Here is a 14,629-nt window from a genome sequence, read left to right as displayed (position 1 = left end):
ATGTCCTTTTTAATCTGGGGTTGGTGAAAATACTGAGGAGACAGTATCTGAAAACCAGGATCCACAGGAGCAGATGAGTAAAACACTTCAAACCCTGACTGTATTTAGGACACAACTGGTCTATGGGGCTGAGAAAAGCTGGTTTGTCTTCTGTGTCGGAACAAACACAGCAGCTCCACTCTGTCCTTACATGACCTGGACTCCTCCCCTATAGATCTGACAGTTCACAGGTGGGCGGAGCCAACAGGAGGCGGCTCCAGACAGCAGACAGGAAACGCTGAACAGGCTGAACAGATCAGAGCTCAAACTGCTTTCACTCAAAGTGAAACTGAACCAGTTGTGGCGACACAAAGCAGAAATGGAGCAGAAAGGAGTTCAGCTGAATCAGAAAACATTTTCCTGTTCCATCTGTTTGGCTCTATTGAAGGATCCGGTGACTATTCCCTGTGGACACAGCTACTGTATGAGCTGTATTCAAACCCACTGGGATGAAGAGGATGGGAAGAACATCCACAGCTGCCCTCAGTGCAGACAGACCTTCACACCCAGGCCTGTCCTGGTCAAAAGCACCATGTTGGCAGATTTAGTGGAACAGCTGAAGAAGACTGGACTTGAACCTGCTGCTGCTGCTGACCACTGCTACACTGGAGCTGAAGGTGTGGTCTGTGATTTCTGCACTGGGAGAAAACTTAAAGCTGTCAAGTCCTGTCTGGTGTGTTTGGTCTCCTACTGCCACAAACACCTTCAGCCTCATTATGAATCTGCTGCATTTAAGAAACACAAGCTGGTGGATCCATCGGAGAAGCTTCAGGAGAACATCTGCTCTCGTCATGATGAGGTGATGAAGATGTTCTGCTGCACTGATCATCAGTGTATCTGTTATCTGTGCTCTGTGGATGAACATAAAGGCCATGACACAGTCTCATCTGCAGCAGAAAGGACTGAGAGGCAGACAGAGCTGGAGGTGAGTCGACAGAAAATCCAGCAGAGAATCAAAGACAAACAGGAAGATGTGAAGGTGCTTCAACAGGAGGTGGAAACCATCAGACGCTCTGCTGATGAAGCAGTGGAGAAGAACCACAAGATCCTGACTGAGCTGATCCGACTGATGGAGGAAAGAAGGCGTGATGTGGAACGGCAGATCAGATCCAAGGAGGAAACTGAAGTGATTCGAGTTAAAGAGCTGGAGTCGAAGCTGGAGCAGGAGATCACTGAGCTGAGGAGGAAAGATGCTGAGATGGACAAACTGTCCCACACACACGACCACATCCAGTTTTTACTCCAGTATCCATCAGTGTCCAAACTCAGAGAAGATCCAGACTCATCCCACGTCCATATCCGTCCTCAGAGTTACTTTGAGGATGTGACGACAGCTGTGTCAGAGCTCAGAGATAAACTACAGCACAGTCTGACAGAGGAATGGACTAACATCTCACTGAGAATCACTCAAACACAGGTTCTACTGATTAAAGCTGAACCACAGACCAGAGCAGAATTCTTACAGTATTCACGTGAAATCACACTGGATCCAAACACATTGAATGAAGATCTGTCACTGTCTGAGAAGAATAAAAAGGTAACATTTATGAGTCAAAAACAGAACTATCCTCATCATCCAGACAGATTCAGTGACTGGTGTCAAGTCCTGAGCAGAGAGAGTCTGACTGGTCGATGTTACTGGGAGGTGGAGAGGAGTGGGGGAGGTGTTGGGGTCGCAGTTGCGTATAAGGATATTAAGAGAAAAGGATCCGATAAGGAATGTGGATTTGGAAACAATGACAAATCTTGGACTTTATGTTATGATGATTTAATTCCTGTATTTTATCATAACAGTGTAGAGTCTTCTGTCCCAGGTCCAGTTTCCTCCAGAATCGGAGTGTACCTGGATCACACAGCAGGTATTCTGTCCTTCTACAGCGTCTCTGAAACCATGACTCTGATCCACAGAGTCCAGACCACATTCACTCAACCTCTCTACGCTGGAGTTTGGGTTTGGGATGGATCCACTGCCCACTTTCCTAAACTCCATTAAACTCATCGTTGACTTTGATCCAGTTGATCAGATCAATCTTTTTGTATCTGTCTCTAAACCACATGACACAAAAACAGATCAACTTTTTTTTTCCTGAACTCACAATCCAGATTCGGTCCCATTCAGACTTTTTGGTGAGGATTCTAATAGTCCCCACCATGTGACTATCAACCAGCCAATAGTGTGTTTGCAAAAGCATCTTCAGTGTTCACAGAGCTGTCATTAACTGAGGACCACACAACAAGACTTTGATGGTGTCTGTGATTTGGAGGAAGTCAAAGAAAGTGGAGCTGTTTTTCTACTTTGGAGGAGTTGAGTTCAAATCTACTGTTCCTTCCTGTTTCCTACAGTAGAAGCATGGACTGATCAGGCTCAGTCGTGTGACTGGAATGGGTTTCAGATAATAGTGGAACCTGATTGGTTCAGTTCCAAATACATGGACATGGATTTGGAGATGACGATAGAAGTGGAGATAATGAACCAACTCAGGCTGAGGCTGAGCTCATGCATGGAAACCTGTTCATCTGATCTGACCCTAACCCTAACCCCATCTGATCTGTTCATTCTGTTCCATTTGAGCATGTGCAAGAAAATAGAAATGAGACAAAACACGAGTGATTTAGTCAAACATGAGCTGAAGACCAGAACAGGAAGTTGGATTCTATCATCACTACGTATGTACAAACCCCCAAAGAAATCCAATAATGGACTGAAACATTGAAAAACGTTTTTTTCCATGATTTCTGAAGTGCATGTAAACACATCATACCTGATTATTTCATTTATCTGATTATTAACAGTTATTGTTTTTTTATGGTCGTGTAAATGGGCTGAAAATGTTGGATGATCCAGTTCAATAGACAGATGTCCACCATCTTAGAAAATGGACCCATTTGCCCTTAAAGCCTGAGGCGTGACTTAGTTCAATAACGTAGAAAATACTGATGTTGTAAATATGAGAAGATGTAATATTAGTTGAATTATCAGTCATCACATAATGGGGAAGTTTATGGAAAAATGTTGATTTGTGAATTAAAAATATGAATAAAAACAAAATAAAGAAACAGTATTGTCTCTGAGTTCTCCACATTTGGACACCATATGGACAACTACAGTCCAGTGGAAAAGTCCTGGTCCAACGTTCTGTTTGTTGGTTGAGTAAAGTTCTAATGTCCACACATAAGCGTTTGTCTGTTTTTAGATCAATTATTTTATTCGGACCGACTAAAATGATTGGTCAGACTTTTATTAGAAATATATGAGAATTAAACATTTTTGAGTTTCAATACCTGGTGGATTTCTTTTACATTTTAGTTTGACACACACTTATTAGGAGCATTTTAAGATGACAAAAGAAAAGTGTAAAAATGCCACATCATACGGTATAGCTTTAAGCTGAGACAAAATTGTTCAGATTTCACTTGTTTTTGTAGACGTTTCAAGTTATTCACATTTTATTGTCAAAGAATAGTTTGTAAATGTAAATGTTTTAATCTAATTTAACTTTTGTACACTAAAACAAATTGAAAAATCTGGAGTTGACATTATTTATTGTTTATTATATTTGTATTTTGCTGATTTTTCAATTTATTTTTCATTTATTTTGCTTTTTTCTACTTTATTCAATTTTCATTCATTGAAGTCTGTTTTATTTGTTTACTTTGTTTTTTCCTGTTTATTTATTTATGTATTTATATGTCTGATTTATTTCTGTTTTGTTGTTTAAGCTGATAGACAAAATTTTTTAAATTTGATTTGTTTTTACAGACATTTCAGGTTATTCACATTTTATTATTAACGGATAGTTTGTAAATGTAAACATTTTCATGTTATAATATTTAATTTTTTCACATTAAACCTAGAAGTCCTTCTTTATTGGTTATGTTGATATTTTACTGTACATCATATTGGTCTCAATGTGGAAGCTGATCTAAAATTAATTTAACATCCTTGACTGTTAATATCTTCAGTGTAATTTTGAAATAAAGTATAATAACAGTAGAAAAGTGAAATTAAACTGATAAACCCTGTAAACAACCGTGATTCATCAGGAAACAGGTGGAAGGAAAAGGTAATTCCAGTTAAACTCACATGAAAAACACTGTTGGTCGGACTTATAAAAAAAAGAAAAAAACAAACAAACAGATTTTATGTGTTTTCATGGTTTAAAGACAGTAAATCTACAGACGGGTTTATTTATTTCATGCATTTGTTTTCCTTTGTCTTTTTGCTGAATATTTGCAGCAGAAACACCTCAAATCATGGACGAACAGGAGAAAAAAAACAAAGATTTTACGCTTAGCAGAAAAATAACCGAGTACAATCAAACTGCATGGACTGAAACCATAAAGATGAGACATTTACACGCATTTTATTCAGATTTTATTACTGTTACTTTTTAGTTGGTCTTTTCTCTCTGAAAGGAAAAGAAAATGTTAAATATGTCCAAATTAAAGTGTATTAATAGAAGTTAAGGGTTTAAAATAAACTATAATTTGCAGATGAACATATTTTAAGCAGAAGTGACACAATAAACACTGAGCTTTGAGGCTAAAACTCCATGTAAATGTAACATATTTGTGTTCTTTTGTGTTTTGTGTGTGTGTTTGTGCAGATGAACCTGGTGCAGTTCCTCCAGTCGTCCACTAGGTGTCAGCACAGGCTCAGTGGTTCCTCTTATTGTCCAGAAAAGGGAAAAAAATCCTCCAGAATCTGTAGATTCATCTGCGGCTGCAGGAATGTTTCATCCGTCTGATGTGATGATGCTCTGACCTTTGACCTTTGGACTGGTCTGCAGGTAAAATGAAGACTTTATTTGACCTATTATTCCTTCACCTATGTTCATTTTGTTGCTTTTGCGGTTTGTTTTTCTACTCTTTCGTGCCTATTTAATTGATTTTCTTCAATTTTTTCAGTTTTTGTCTCATTTTGTTCATGTTGCTTTTTATTTTATGGATTTGTTATTCATTTTTGTTCATTTTTTGGTCACTTCAACTATTTTTGTTTATTTTATTGCTTAAATTTTCATGAACTTTTAGTGACTTTTATCGACCACAGATGAAGTTTTATTCCATATACAAGTTAGAAACAGATGATTTTATTCATCTAAGCATGTCTGAAACAACCCTGACCCTTATTTTCATTCATATTATTTCTTATTTCTTTTTTTTTTTGTTCATTTTGTTGCCTGTTTTATTATATTTTCTTTGTTTTATTCATTTTATTGAACGATTTGCCTGATTTTGTTCATTTTGTTGTTTATTTGGTTTATTTTCTACATTTTCGTACCTGTTTCATTTTTTTTTCTTAATTTTTTTTTCTGTTTTTCTCTTATTTTGTTCATGTTATTTATTATTTTGTTGATTTGTTATTCATTTTTGTCATTTTTTTTGTCACTTTGGCTTTCTTTGTTTATTTGTTGCTTATTTTGCTGTTTTTTTTAAATTTCCATCTTAGTTTTTTTGCTCATTTATGGATTTTGTGAATTCTTTGTTCATTTATGTTAATTTAATTTATTATTTGACATAAAAACAAGCCTCTATAATCTATTGGACAGGACTTTTATCAACTTTTTATCGACCACAGATGAAGTTTTGTTCAATATTCAAACCAGAAACAGGTTATTTTATTCATCTAAGTACAAAAAATTGTAATAACTGAAGATAAAATAAGTGTCTACAACCTAATTTTCATTTCTATTACTTATTTCTTTTTTGTTCATTTTTGTTGCCTGTTTTATTATATTTTTAATTTTCTTCTTCAATATTTTGTCTTATTATTTCATTTTTTCTTCGTTTTGTTCATTTTATCAATTGCTTTGCCTGATTTGGTTCATTTGTTGGTGACTTAATTATTTTTTGTTCATTTTTGTTCATTTTGTTGCTTATGTGATTTATTTTTCTATTTTTTGTGCCTATTTCATAATTTTTTCTTCAGTTTTTTTCAGTTTATGTCTTATTTTGTTCATGTTACTTCGTTGATTTGTTATTCATTTTACTGGTCACTTTGGGTGCTGTGGTTAATTTTGTTGCTTATTTTACTGTTTTTTAAAAATTTCCATGACCTTTTATTGACCGCAGATGAAGTTTTATTCCATATGCAAACCAGAAACAGATTATTATATTCATCTAAGCACTGCTGAAATAACCCTGACCCTTATTTTCATTCATATAGTTTGTTTATTTATTTATTTATTTATTGTTCATTTTGTTGCCTGTTTTATTAGGTATTTTTTTCTTTGTTCATGTTATTGATTGTTTTGGCTGTGAACTTAAAAAAAGAATAAAATATGCAACAAAATGAACCAAAATTAATAAACCAACAAAATAGTAACATGAACAAAATAAGCCACGAACTGAACAGAATTGAAGAAAATATAATGAAATAAGCAAGAACATGAATGAAAACAAATAAAATAATAAATAAAATGAGTAAAAATGAACAAATAAAGGTTGTAGACTCTTGTTTATTTTTTCTTCTGCTTTGATATAATAACGGTTAGAATTCTGACATTTGTTAAGTATTTGGTATTTTTTGTTTATGGCTTAAGTTGAAGAAATACAAATAACTAAACAAATAAATTTTAAAAAGTCAAAACAAATTGCATGAAATAAAAGTCTGATATTAGTGCGGCTTTGGACAGAGGGTTAAAGATGAAAAAATGTCCAAAAAATCACATTAAATACACTGATGCACATAAACACACCTCGTCTGAACGGTTTATTCTTGAATCTCTGTGAAAATATTCAGTTTCACGTCATAAAAAAGGTTAAAGTTTATGTCTTTTTGGTTCAGATTGAAGTCGTTTTCATCAAGCGTTCATCAAAAAATAGTCAGTATTTCATGATTTCTCGCAAAACTCACTCTTTTTCCCTTCATTCATGAAAAATCTGAGGTGAGAAAAGACACAAATCATCAACAGCATTTGACTGAAGGTGCATCCAAACACCGGAGCATCGTCCTTAATTCTTAAAAATGCTCCAGTCGACACTTTGTGAAGCTGCCGGAGTCTGTAACCGACGTCACGGTCACCACGGCAACCGCCTCCTTCCCGCCGGTGATGGTCCTCAGCTGACCACCAAGAGCCGAGCGCCATCTGGACGAGGAGGAGGAGAGAGACGGCGTTTGGAGGAATCGCCAAAAAGAAAAAAAAACCCCAAACACTCAGCCCATGACGACCCATGATGCAACAGGGCGTAACGGGCGCACCATGTGGCTGTTTAATCCTTAAAGACCTAAAATAAAGTAAGAAAAGAATGAAATCAGCAGCAAGTATTTGAATTTGGTTCCAGTAGTTTATGTTTTGGGCTCTTTTGTTTTTTTTTTTTTTTCTAAATAAGTCCGGCTGGTTTTTGACACTTGGCTGAACTCAAAAAAACTGTTAAACCGTCAAAAAAAGGAACAAAATAAGCAACAAAATGAACAAAATGGTCAAAGTGATCAATAAACTGAACAAAAATGAATAATAAACCAACAAAATAATAAACATGAACAAAATAAGCCACAAACTGAACAAAATGGAAGAAAAGAATAATGACATGTAAAGAGAATGTAGAAAAAAGATCAAAATAAGCAACTAAATGATCAAAAATGAATAAAATGCTTACAAAATAATGAATAACATGAAAATTTTTGCAAAAAATATATTAAAATTAAGTAAGGAAAGAAGCAACAGGCATTCGAATTTGGGCCCAGTAGTTTATGTTTTGGGCTCTCTTTTTTTTTCTTTTTCTAAATCAGTTCAGCTTACTTACATTTACAAACTATCCTGTAACGATAAAATGTGAATAACCTGAACAAATGTGAACAACCTGAAATGTCTAAAGAAAATTAAGCACAATTTGAACTATTTTCTGCCTGTTTCTCAGTGTTTAGTGTCTTTGAGGCAGATACTTCAGGGCCAAAATAGGGCTGACAAGCCACTACAGGACCCACAAAACTGAAGTTAAGGTCGTCATCAAGACTGATGGACCTACAACTGTCTTTGTAGATCTGATCCATAATGCACATGTAGAAATGATAAGTTCAGGCAGAATATCGTTAAAATTGCTCTTATTTTTCTTAAGAAATTTCAGTTTTTCAGGTTATTTACATCTTTTTTTTTGTATAGTTTATAAGAATAAGTATTTCCATAATTTAATGGGTTTTTTTGCACTAAAACACAGTCAAAAATTTGGAGTTGCCATTATTTATAGGTTATTCTGTTATTATTTCCCTGGTTCGGCCCACTGCAGATCAAATTGGGCTGAATGTGGCCCCTGAAAGAAAATGAGTTTGAGAGCCCTGGGTTAAAGGGTTAATAGACTTTAAAGTGTCAGTATTTAAAGTGTGAATCCATTCATTTGCCTGTTTTCTGAACATCGACCTCAGATTCAGACAAACCCTGATGTAGGTTTGTCATATTTTAGTCTGAAGGTGTAGCTTTAACTCCACCCGTGACCAGAACCTTCAGCTCCTTCAGGATCCACTGAATCTGACCCAGAACAGGATCAGATCTGGATCTGACCACATGAGACCTTCTTGGGCTTCAGTTTTCCACGATCGACCACAGATTCAAGTTGACAACGAAAACATTAAAAAAAAAAAAAAAAAAACTAAACCCAGAGCTGAGTCAATGCATCCAGACCCTGTTTGTCTGCGTCTTTTGTCCTCATTGACCCATTTGAGGACTTCCAGGTGCAGCCGTGGTCCGGCGAGACTCACTGACGGGGGCTCCGGGGCTTGTTGCCTAGCAACAGGCAGCAAGCCGGCTTGTGCGGCGGCGGTGGTTTTATGTAACAGAGGCCTTAAGTCCTGAATGTAGGACGTTGGGTCTGAGGGAAGACGGACGGATGTCGACCACAGTGACCCCCCCCCCCGCATTACATCCCATTATAACCCCCCACCACCACCACCACCATCATCATCATCCACCGTTATCACGACCATCTTCATCATCATCCATCATCACCATCATCATCACCATCACCACCACCACCACCATCATCATCACCATCATCACCACTATCATCACCATCATCATCACCACCACCATCATCATCATTACCACCATCATCATCATCACCAACTCATCATCACCACCATCATCACCGTCACCACTGTCATCATCATCACCATCACCATCATCACCATGATCACCGTCACCACCGTCATCATCATCACCATCATCATCACTATCATCACCACCATCATCACCACTATCCACTATCATCATCATACAGACGGATGTCGAACACGTCTTCATCTTCATGGAGTGGACGGACAGTTGGACAAATAACAAGAACTAATCTTACAAAATATGGAAATAACTGGTAAAAAAAAAAAAAAAACTGAGACACTAATGAGATGAACGAGTGGAGGGAAAAAAAACCCCATCCAAACAGGAAGTAAAGCCTAGAAAAATACAGGAAATGACAGATGTTTCCTCTGTCGCTGACGGATCTCTACACCCGATCTGAATTATTAACAAACCTCTCATCAATGTTTGATTCCACATTTCACAATTCACTTTCCCACTCACCTTATACTCCCTCTGAAACCCATAAACCCCGCCCCCACACCCAGTCCCACGCTGTGATTGGTGCACGAGGGGCCTCGGCAGCGATACCCGGGGAGATTATGGGATTTTTATTGGAAATAATCACATAAAAGGTAATATTTCTAATCTGTTTGCTTTAATTTTGACTTTTTGTATTTAATCTAAGGCTTTTATTTCACTGTAACTAGTCTTCATCATTTACATTTACATTATTGAGAATAAAACTAAACTAATAATGAATCCACTGATGTACATTCATCTCTGCAGCAGACGTTTGCACTGATGAAGCAGATTAATACAATTTATTTACTGTCATTAAAAATTAGATGTTCAATGGGTGGTGATGATCAGGTCTCAGATACACAGAAATAAAACATGCCTTCATGTGTTTCTGTTGTCAGCCTTTAAGGCGGCATCTTCACTAAAGTGTCACTAATGCTCAGTGTTTTTGTCCAGAAAATCTGTCAACAAGTGCTTGAAAGTAAATGCAAAACTAAAACTGAGGATAAATATGGGGATGAAGATGGTGAGGACAAAGATGAAGATGAAGACGATGATGAGGACAAAGATGAGGAGATAAGGATGAGGATGAAGATGGGGATGAAGATGATGAGGAAGATGAGAGTGAAAATGTAGATGAAGATGAGGATAAGGACAAGGATGAGGAGATAAGGATGAAGATGATAAGGATGAGGAGATGAGGACGAAGATGGAGATGAAGATGAGGATGAAGATGAGGATGAGGAGATGAGGACGAAGATGGGGTGAAGATGATGAGGATGGAGATGAGGACAAAGATGGGGATAAAGATGATGAGGATGGAGATGAGGATGAGGGGTGAAAATGAGGATGAAGATGAGGGATGAGAACGAAGATGAGGAAGAGGACAAGGATGAGGAGATAAGGACGAAGGTGAGGAGATGAGGGTGAGAATGGGGATGAGGAGATGATGAGGATGAGGACGGAGATGAGGACGAGGAGATGATGATGAAGAGGAAGAGATGAAGATGAAGAGATGAGGATAAAGAGATGAGGATGTAGATAAAGAGATGAGGATGAGGACAAAGATGAGGAAATGAGGATGAGGATGAAGAGGACAAAGATGAGGACGGAGATGAGACAATGAGGATGAAGGCGTGGACGCTGATGAGAGTGTGGATGGTCGGAGACGCCACCGCTGCTTCACCTGCTGTGTTTTTCTTCTGTGAGTTGGACGTGGTTGTGCGTCCAAAGCTCTGAGGTTTAACCTGAAACCATCTCCTGCGTTCTCTGTCAGACACAGATGTGTTCACAAACGCTGCTAACTTCAGTCCTAAAACAACCCCCTCTAAAGGTTTTCATGACAACAGTCCTGCTTCACTCATCACCTCGGCGCTCTACAGGAAAAGCTCTGAAAACAGAGCGGCTCTGTGAATTGCTGTCACTTGTCTGCCTATAAACCTCTTAAACCGATGAGTTGCTGCCTCCGTCGCGGGAGAGTCACCGGGAGAATCTGCGAATCTGGGACGGTCGATGGCGCTCGGACTGACGCAGCCAATTGTACAACAATCTGCTGTAATCACCCAGTTAAGTATCTATAATTCAGCAGAGGGAGGTGATGCCGAGGACAGCCAGAGTTTCTGTAAGGAGAAAGACTTCATCAGACGCCTCACTCTGCTCCGACCACCCTGCCAAAGCACCGACAGGAATTTACGCTGTGTCCGATGCAGATTTCACAAATTAAATGAACAACTCAGAGGCGGCAAACATCCACGTGTTTGAAAAACAGACAGTGGTGAAAGTAAAAGTAGTGTGTCGGTGTGTAAAAGTACAAACCCAGACTATAAATGTCCTCAAAGAGTTCAAGTCTGAGGCAAGGTTATTATCGTTAATGAAAGCGAACAAAATGATGAAAACTAGAATTGTAAAAACATTTTCGTTGACTGAAATAAATACAAACTACAATTAAAAAAAAAAAACAGAAAAAAAACAAAGATAACTAACTGAAACTGTATTGTGTGCTTACAAAACAAACAGATAAAAATTATGGAAAAAATTCCCTTAGCTTTCATCTTTGTCGATGTTGGATTAATATGAAATCGATTTATTTCACTCAAGCAATTTTAGCTAGCGGCACTGTATAACACTTCAAGGTCTGTCACTTCTCATCACTTGTTTACAGTCATTTTCTTGTCCCAACTCTACCTGCAATATGGAGACTTTTGCTGCGTTCCAGGCTGTTTTTTGAGCCCATAAGTCAAGACTTCAAACCATGACTCATGACTTTGTAACGTTCCAGGCAAGTCATGCCAAACTGCCTGAGCGCAAAGAATTGTGGGAGCTAGATGTAAACAAACCAGCATGGTGGACCATACGGTATGGTCATTTACAATCATTCTATCCCTGAATGTGCTTACTCTTTGCTTATTTGAGGGAAACAGGAGGAAAATTGGCGCATAAAGCAAGAGAAGCTGTTCTATCTTTTATGTTATGTTATTTGTATATTTGTTTAAGTATTTGGTATTAATGTATTCTTGCACTCAATGGACTGAAAACTAGCTAACTCTAGAGTCACTGCTGATTATGTAGAACATTTGCAGATAAATAATGTCAGAGCAATACCTTGAGCGCAGACCTCCGCCAAGGCAGATCAGCCCCCCGATCACCACCAAATTTAATCATTTGTTCCTGTGCCAGTATCAACATTCCTGAAATTTTCATCCAAATCTGTCCATAATTTTTTCAGTTATCTTGCACACGGACAGACAGACAGACAAACAAACCAACCAACGCCGGCAAAAACATAACCTTCTGGGGGAGGTAATGAACAGTTTGCATAAACACCACATCCATGGGGGCTGCCATTGCTACATCACATCAGAAGTCGGAAGTGGGAGAACATCGATCTAGTACGAGGTCACGGGTTTGACTGACATTCCAGGCCTTTTCACCGGTAGAAGGTTGGAAAAACACGAGTTACGGTGTGAACTGGAACGCAGCATAAAATTGGGAGAAAGCTGGCCAGAGTCCTGTTGGGATTTATGTGAATACAATGGCAAAGATATGAAAAAAATGAAACTAAACTAAAACTAAGCATTTTACAAGAAAACAAAACTAATAAAAACTAGCAAACCTATTCTAAAAACTAATTAAAACTGAATTAGAGAAAAAAAAATTCAAACTAAATAAAACTAAACTATAATGAAAAATCCAAAACTATTATGACCTTGGTCTGAAGGACATGTTCAAAATGATTCTGACCCTCTGGTATCCAGCTGAGCATATTATGCACACTTTGCACTTCATGTTATAGAAGTTCATCTTATTTTTCACAATTTGTTTAGGTCAGAATTCAAACCTGTTCATTTTTGCACGATTTTTAGTCCGAAAGTTCCGATGGACTAGCGGTATTAGTTGGCGTCCATCCTTAAACAATTATTCAAGAATCTTCTTCTCCGAAACCATCAGAATGACATGATATTTGTTGTGGAAGATTTTGGGGAAAAGTCTACCAAGTTTGTTCAAAGAATTGGGAAATGATTGTTTTTTTTTAATTTTTCAAAATTTTTTTTATGAATTTTAGAATTTTCCAAATCTCCATTGGTTTATAATGGGACACATTTCAAAGTGCTATAACTGGAAAACAGTTGAAGATATTGATATATTACTATTGATAATAGATCGGAAGTCACATATGGACTTTCATCTGGTGCCATGACCTTTGACCTTGACTGACTTTGAAAGGTCAAACCCAAGGTCATTTATGTTCAGATTTCTAGAAACTTCTTCTCCAAAACTTTCAGCCAGAATCAGTTGAATTCATAGCAGAGGTTCATTGGGGTAAAGTCTACAAGTTTGTTTAGAGTGTGTTGTGATGTTTTGATGTTGTTGATCAAATGTTGTCGTGATATGTTGTGATGTCTTATTCTCTTTTAATTGTATAGTAAGTGTTCGAGATATGTATCTTGTATTATATTGTACAGGTATTGTGTGTTTTGTGCTCCCTTAACAGTCGTTATGTATATGTTATTTGTTACATTAGTGCCCTATCAAGTGTCTAACCATGTCTTTCTCCTGTAAATGTTTTTTTTTACTGCCTTTTTAAAACTTGGCCAGGGGACTACAGATGAAAACTAGCTTCTGGCTAATTCTGGCTTTTTTTAACCATGTGTAACCATGTGTTTTATGAAATTGCATTGTCCCCTTTCAAATAAATTAAACTATAAAGTATATAAAGAATTGACAAATATTGATTTTTGGTAATTGTAGCAGCCCTTGGCATCAATGAAACGACATAGAGTTCAACTGGTACAAATCTTTATTTCATCATCGAACACCGTGAAACTAGAACACAAACATATATATGTAAGTTATTTTGCAAAGTTACTTACTTTACATTTTCTTCAGAAGCACAGACATTTTTACAATAAACCAGACATATTACTCATAATTAAAATTATAATTTAATACACATATTAAAAAAATAAAAGAACAGACAAAAGAAGAAAACATGCCACTACAGTTAATTACCACATACCTTGTGGTGCCTACCAAGGGTGTAAACTCCTCATTCATCCAGTGCAGGGCTGTCAAACTCATGATAGTTCAGTTCCACATTCAGCCCAATTTGATGTCCAGTGGGCCGGACCAGTAAAATAATTCTGCTCACCTCACTTTACTGTTCAGCACAATCCTGCTCTGCTCTGTGTTGCAAAACAGGTGTGAGCTAATCAGCCTCATTTATCCCAAAAGGGGGTGTGGCCACAATAAAACAAAATGGAAAGAAAATCCAGCAGAAACCAAAAAAAAAAGAAAAATCTAAAATAATAAACCTGTCAACCGGCCACTAACAATAATAGATAGGAAGTCACATATGGGTTTTTAATTTGGTGCCATGACCTTTGACCTTGAGTAACCTTGAAAGGTCAAACGAATGTTAATTAATGTCTTTAAATATGCTGTTGGACTACAGGAGCCTTGGCCCTATTTTTTAAAAATTCGGACCCATCCACTAAAATCAGCACATTGTAAACTGTGTTAAATTCCTACACCAACACCCTTCTACCAAGTTAACACATTTA

General features: G+C 37.3%; 1 protein-coding gene across 2 annotated transcripts; it reads left to right on the top strand.

The window, feature by feature from the left end:
* The first annotated feature begins 325 nt into the window (after positions 1–325).
* LOC115437206 (tripartite motif-containing protein 16-like) lies at positions 326–12,439 on the top strand. Of its 2 annotated transcripts, XM_030160413.1 has the most exons (2): positions 338–1,796; positions 12,430–12,439. In XM_030160413.1, coding segments are annotated over exons 1-2 (1,440 nt in total). In that variant the 5' UTR covers positions 338–358; the 3' UTR covers positions 12,432–12,439. The 2 variants fall into 2 exon arrangements, with proteins under 2 accessions (XP_030016274.1, XP_030016273.1); XM_030160414.1 differs by lacking the exon at positions 12,430–12,439 and having other exon boundaries at positions 326–3,062.
* The last annotated feature ends 2,190 nt before the right edge of the window (positions 12,440–14,629 follow it).

Source organism: Sphaeramia orbicularis, chromosome 17 (assembly GCF_902148855.1).
Source record: "Sphaeramia orbicularis chromosome 17, fSphaOr1.1, whole genome shotgun sequence".
In the NCBI taxonomy this organism is placed as follows: domain Eukaryota; kingdom Metazoa; phylum Chordata; class Actinopteri; order Kurtiformes; family Apogonidae; genus Sphaeramia; species Sphaeramia orbicularis.
Note: the sequence above shows the minus strand (reverse complement) of the source record. Positions and strands in the feature narration are given on the sequence as shown.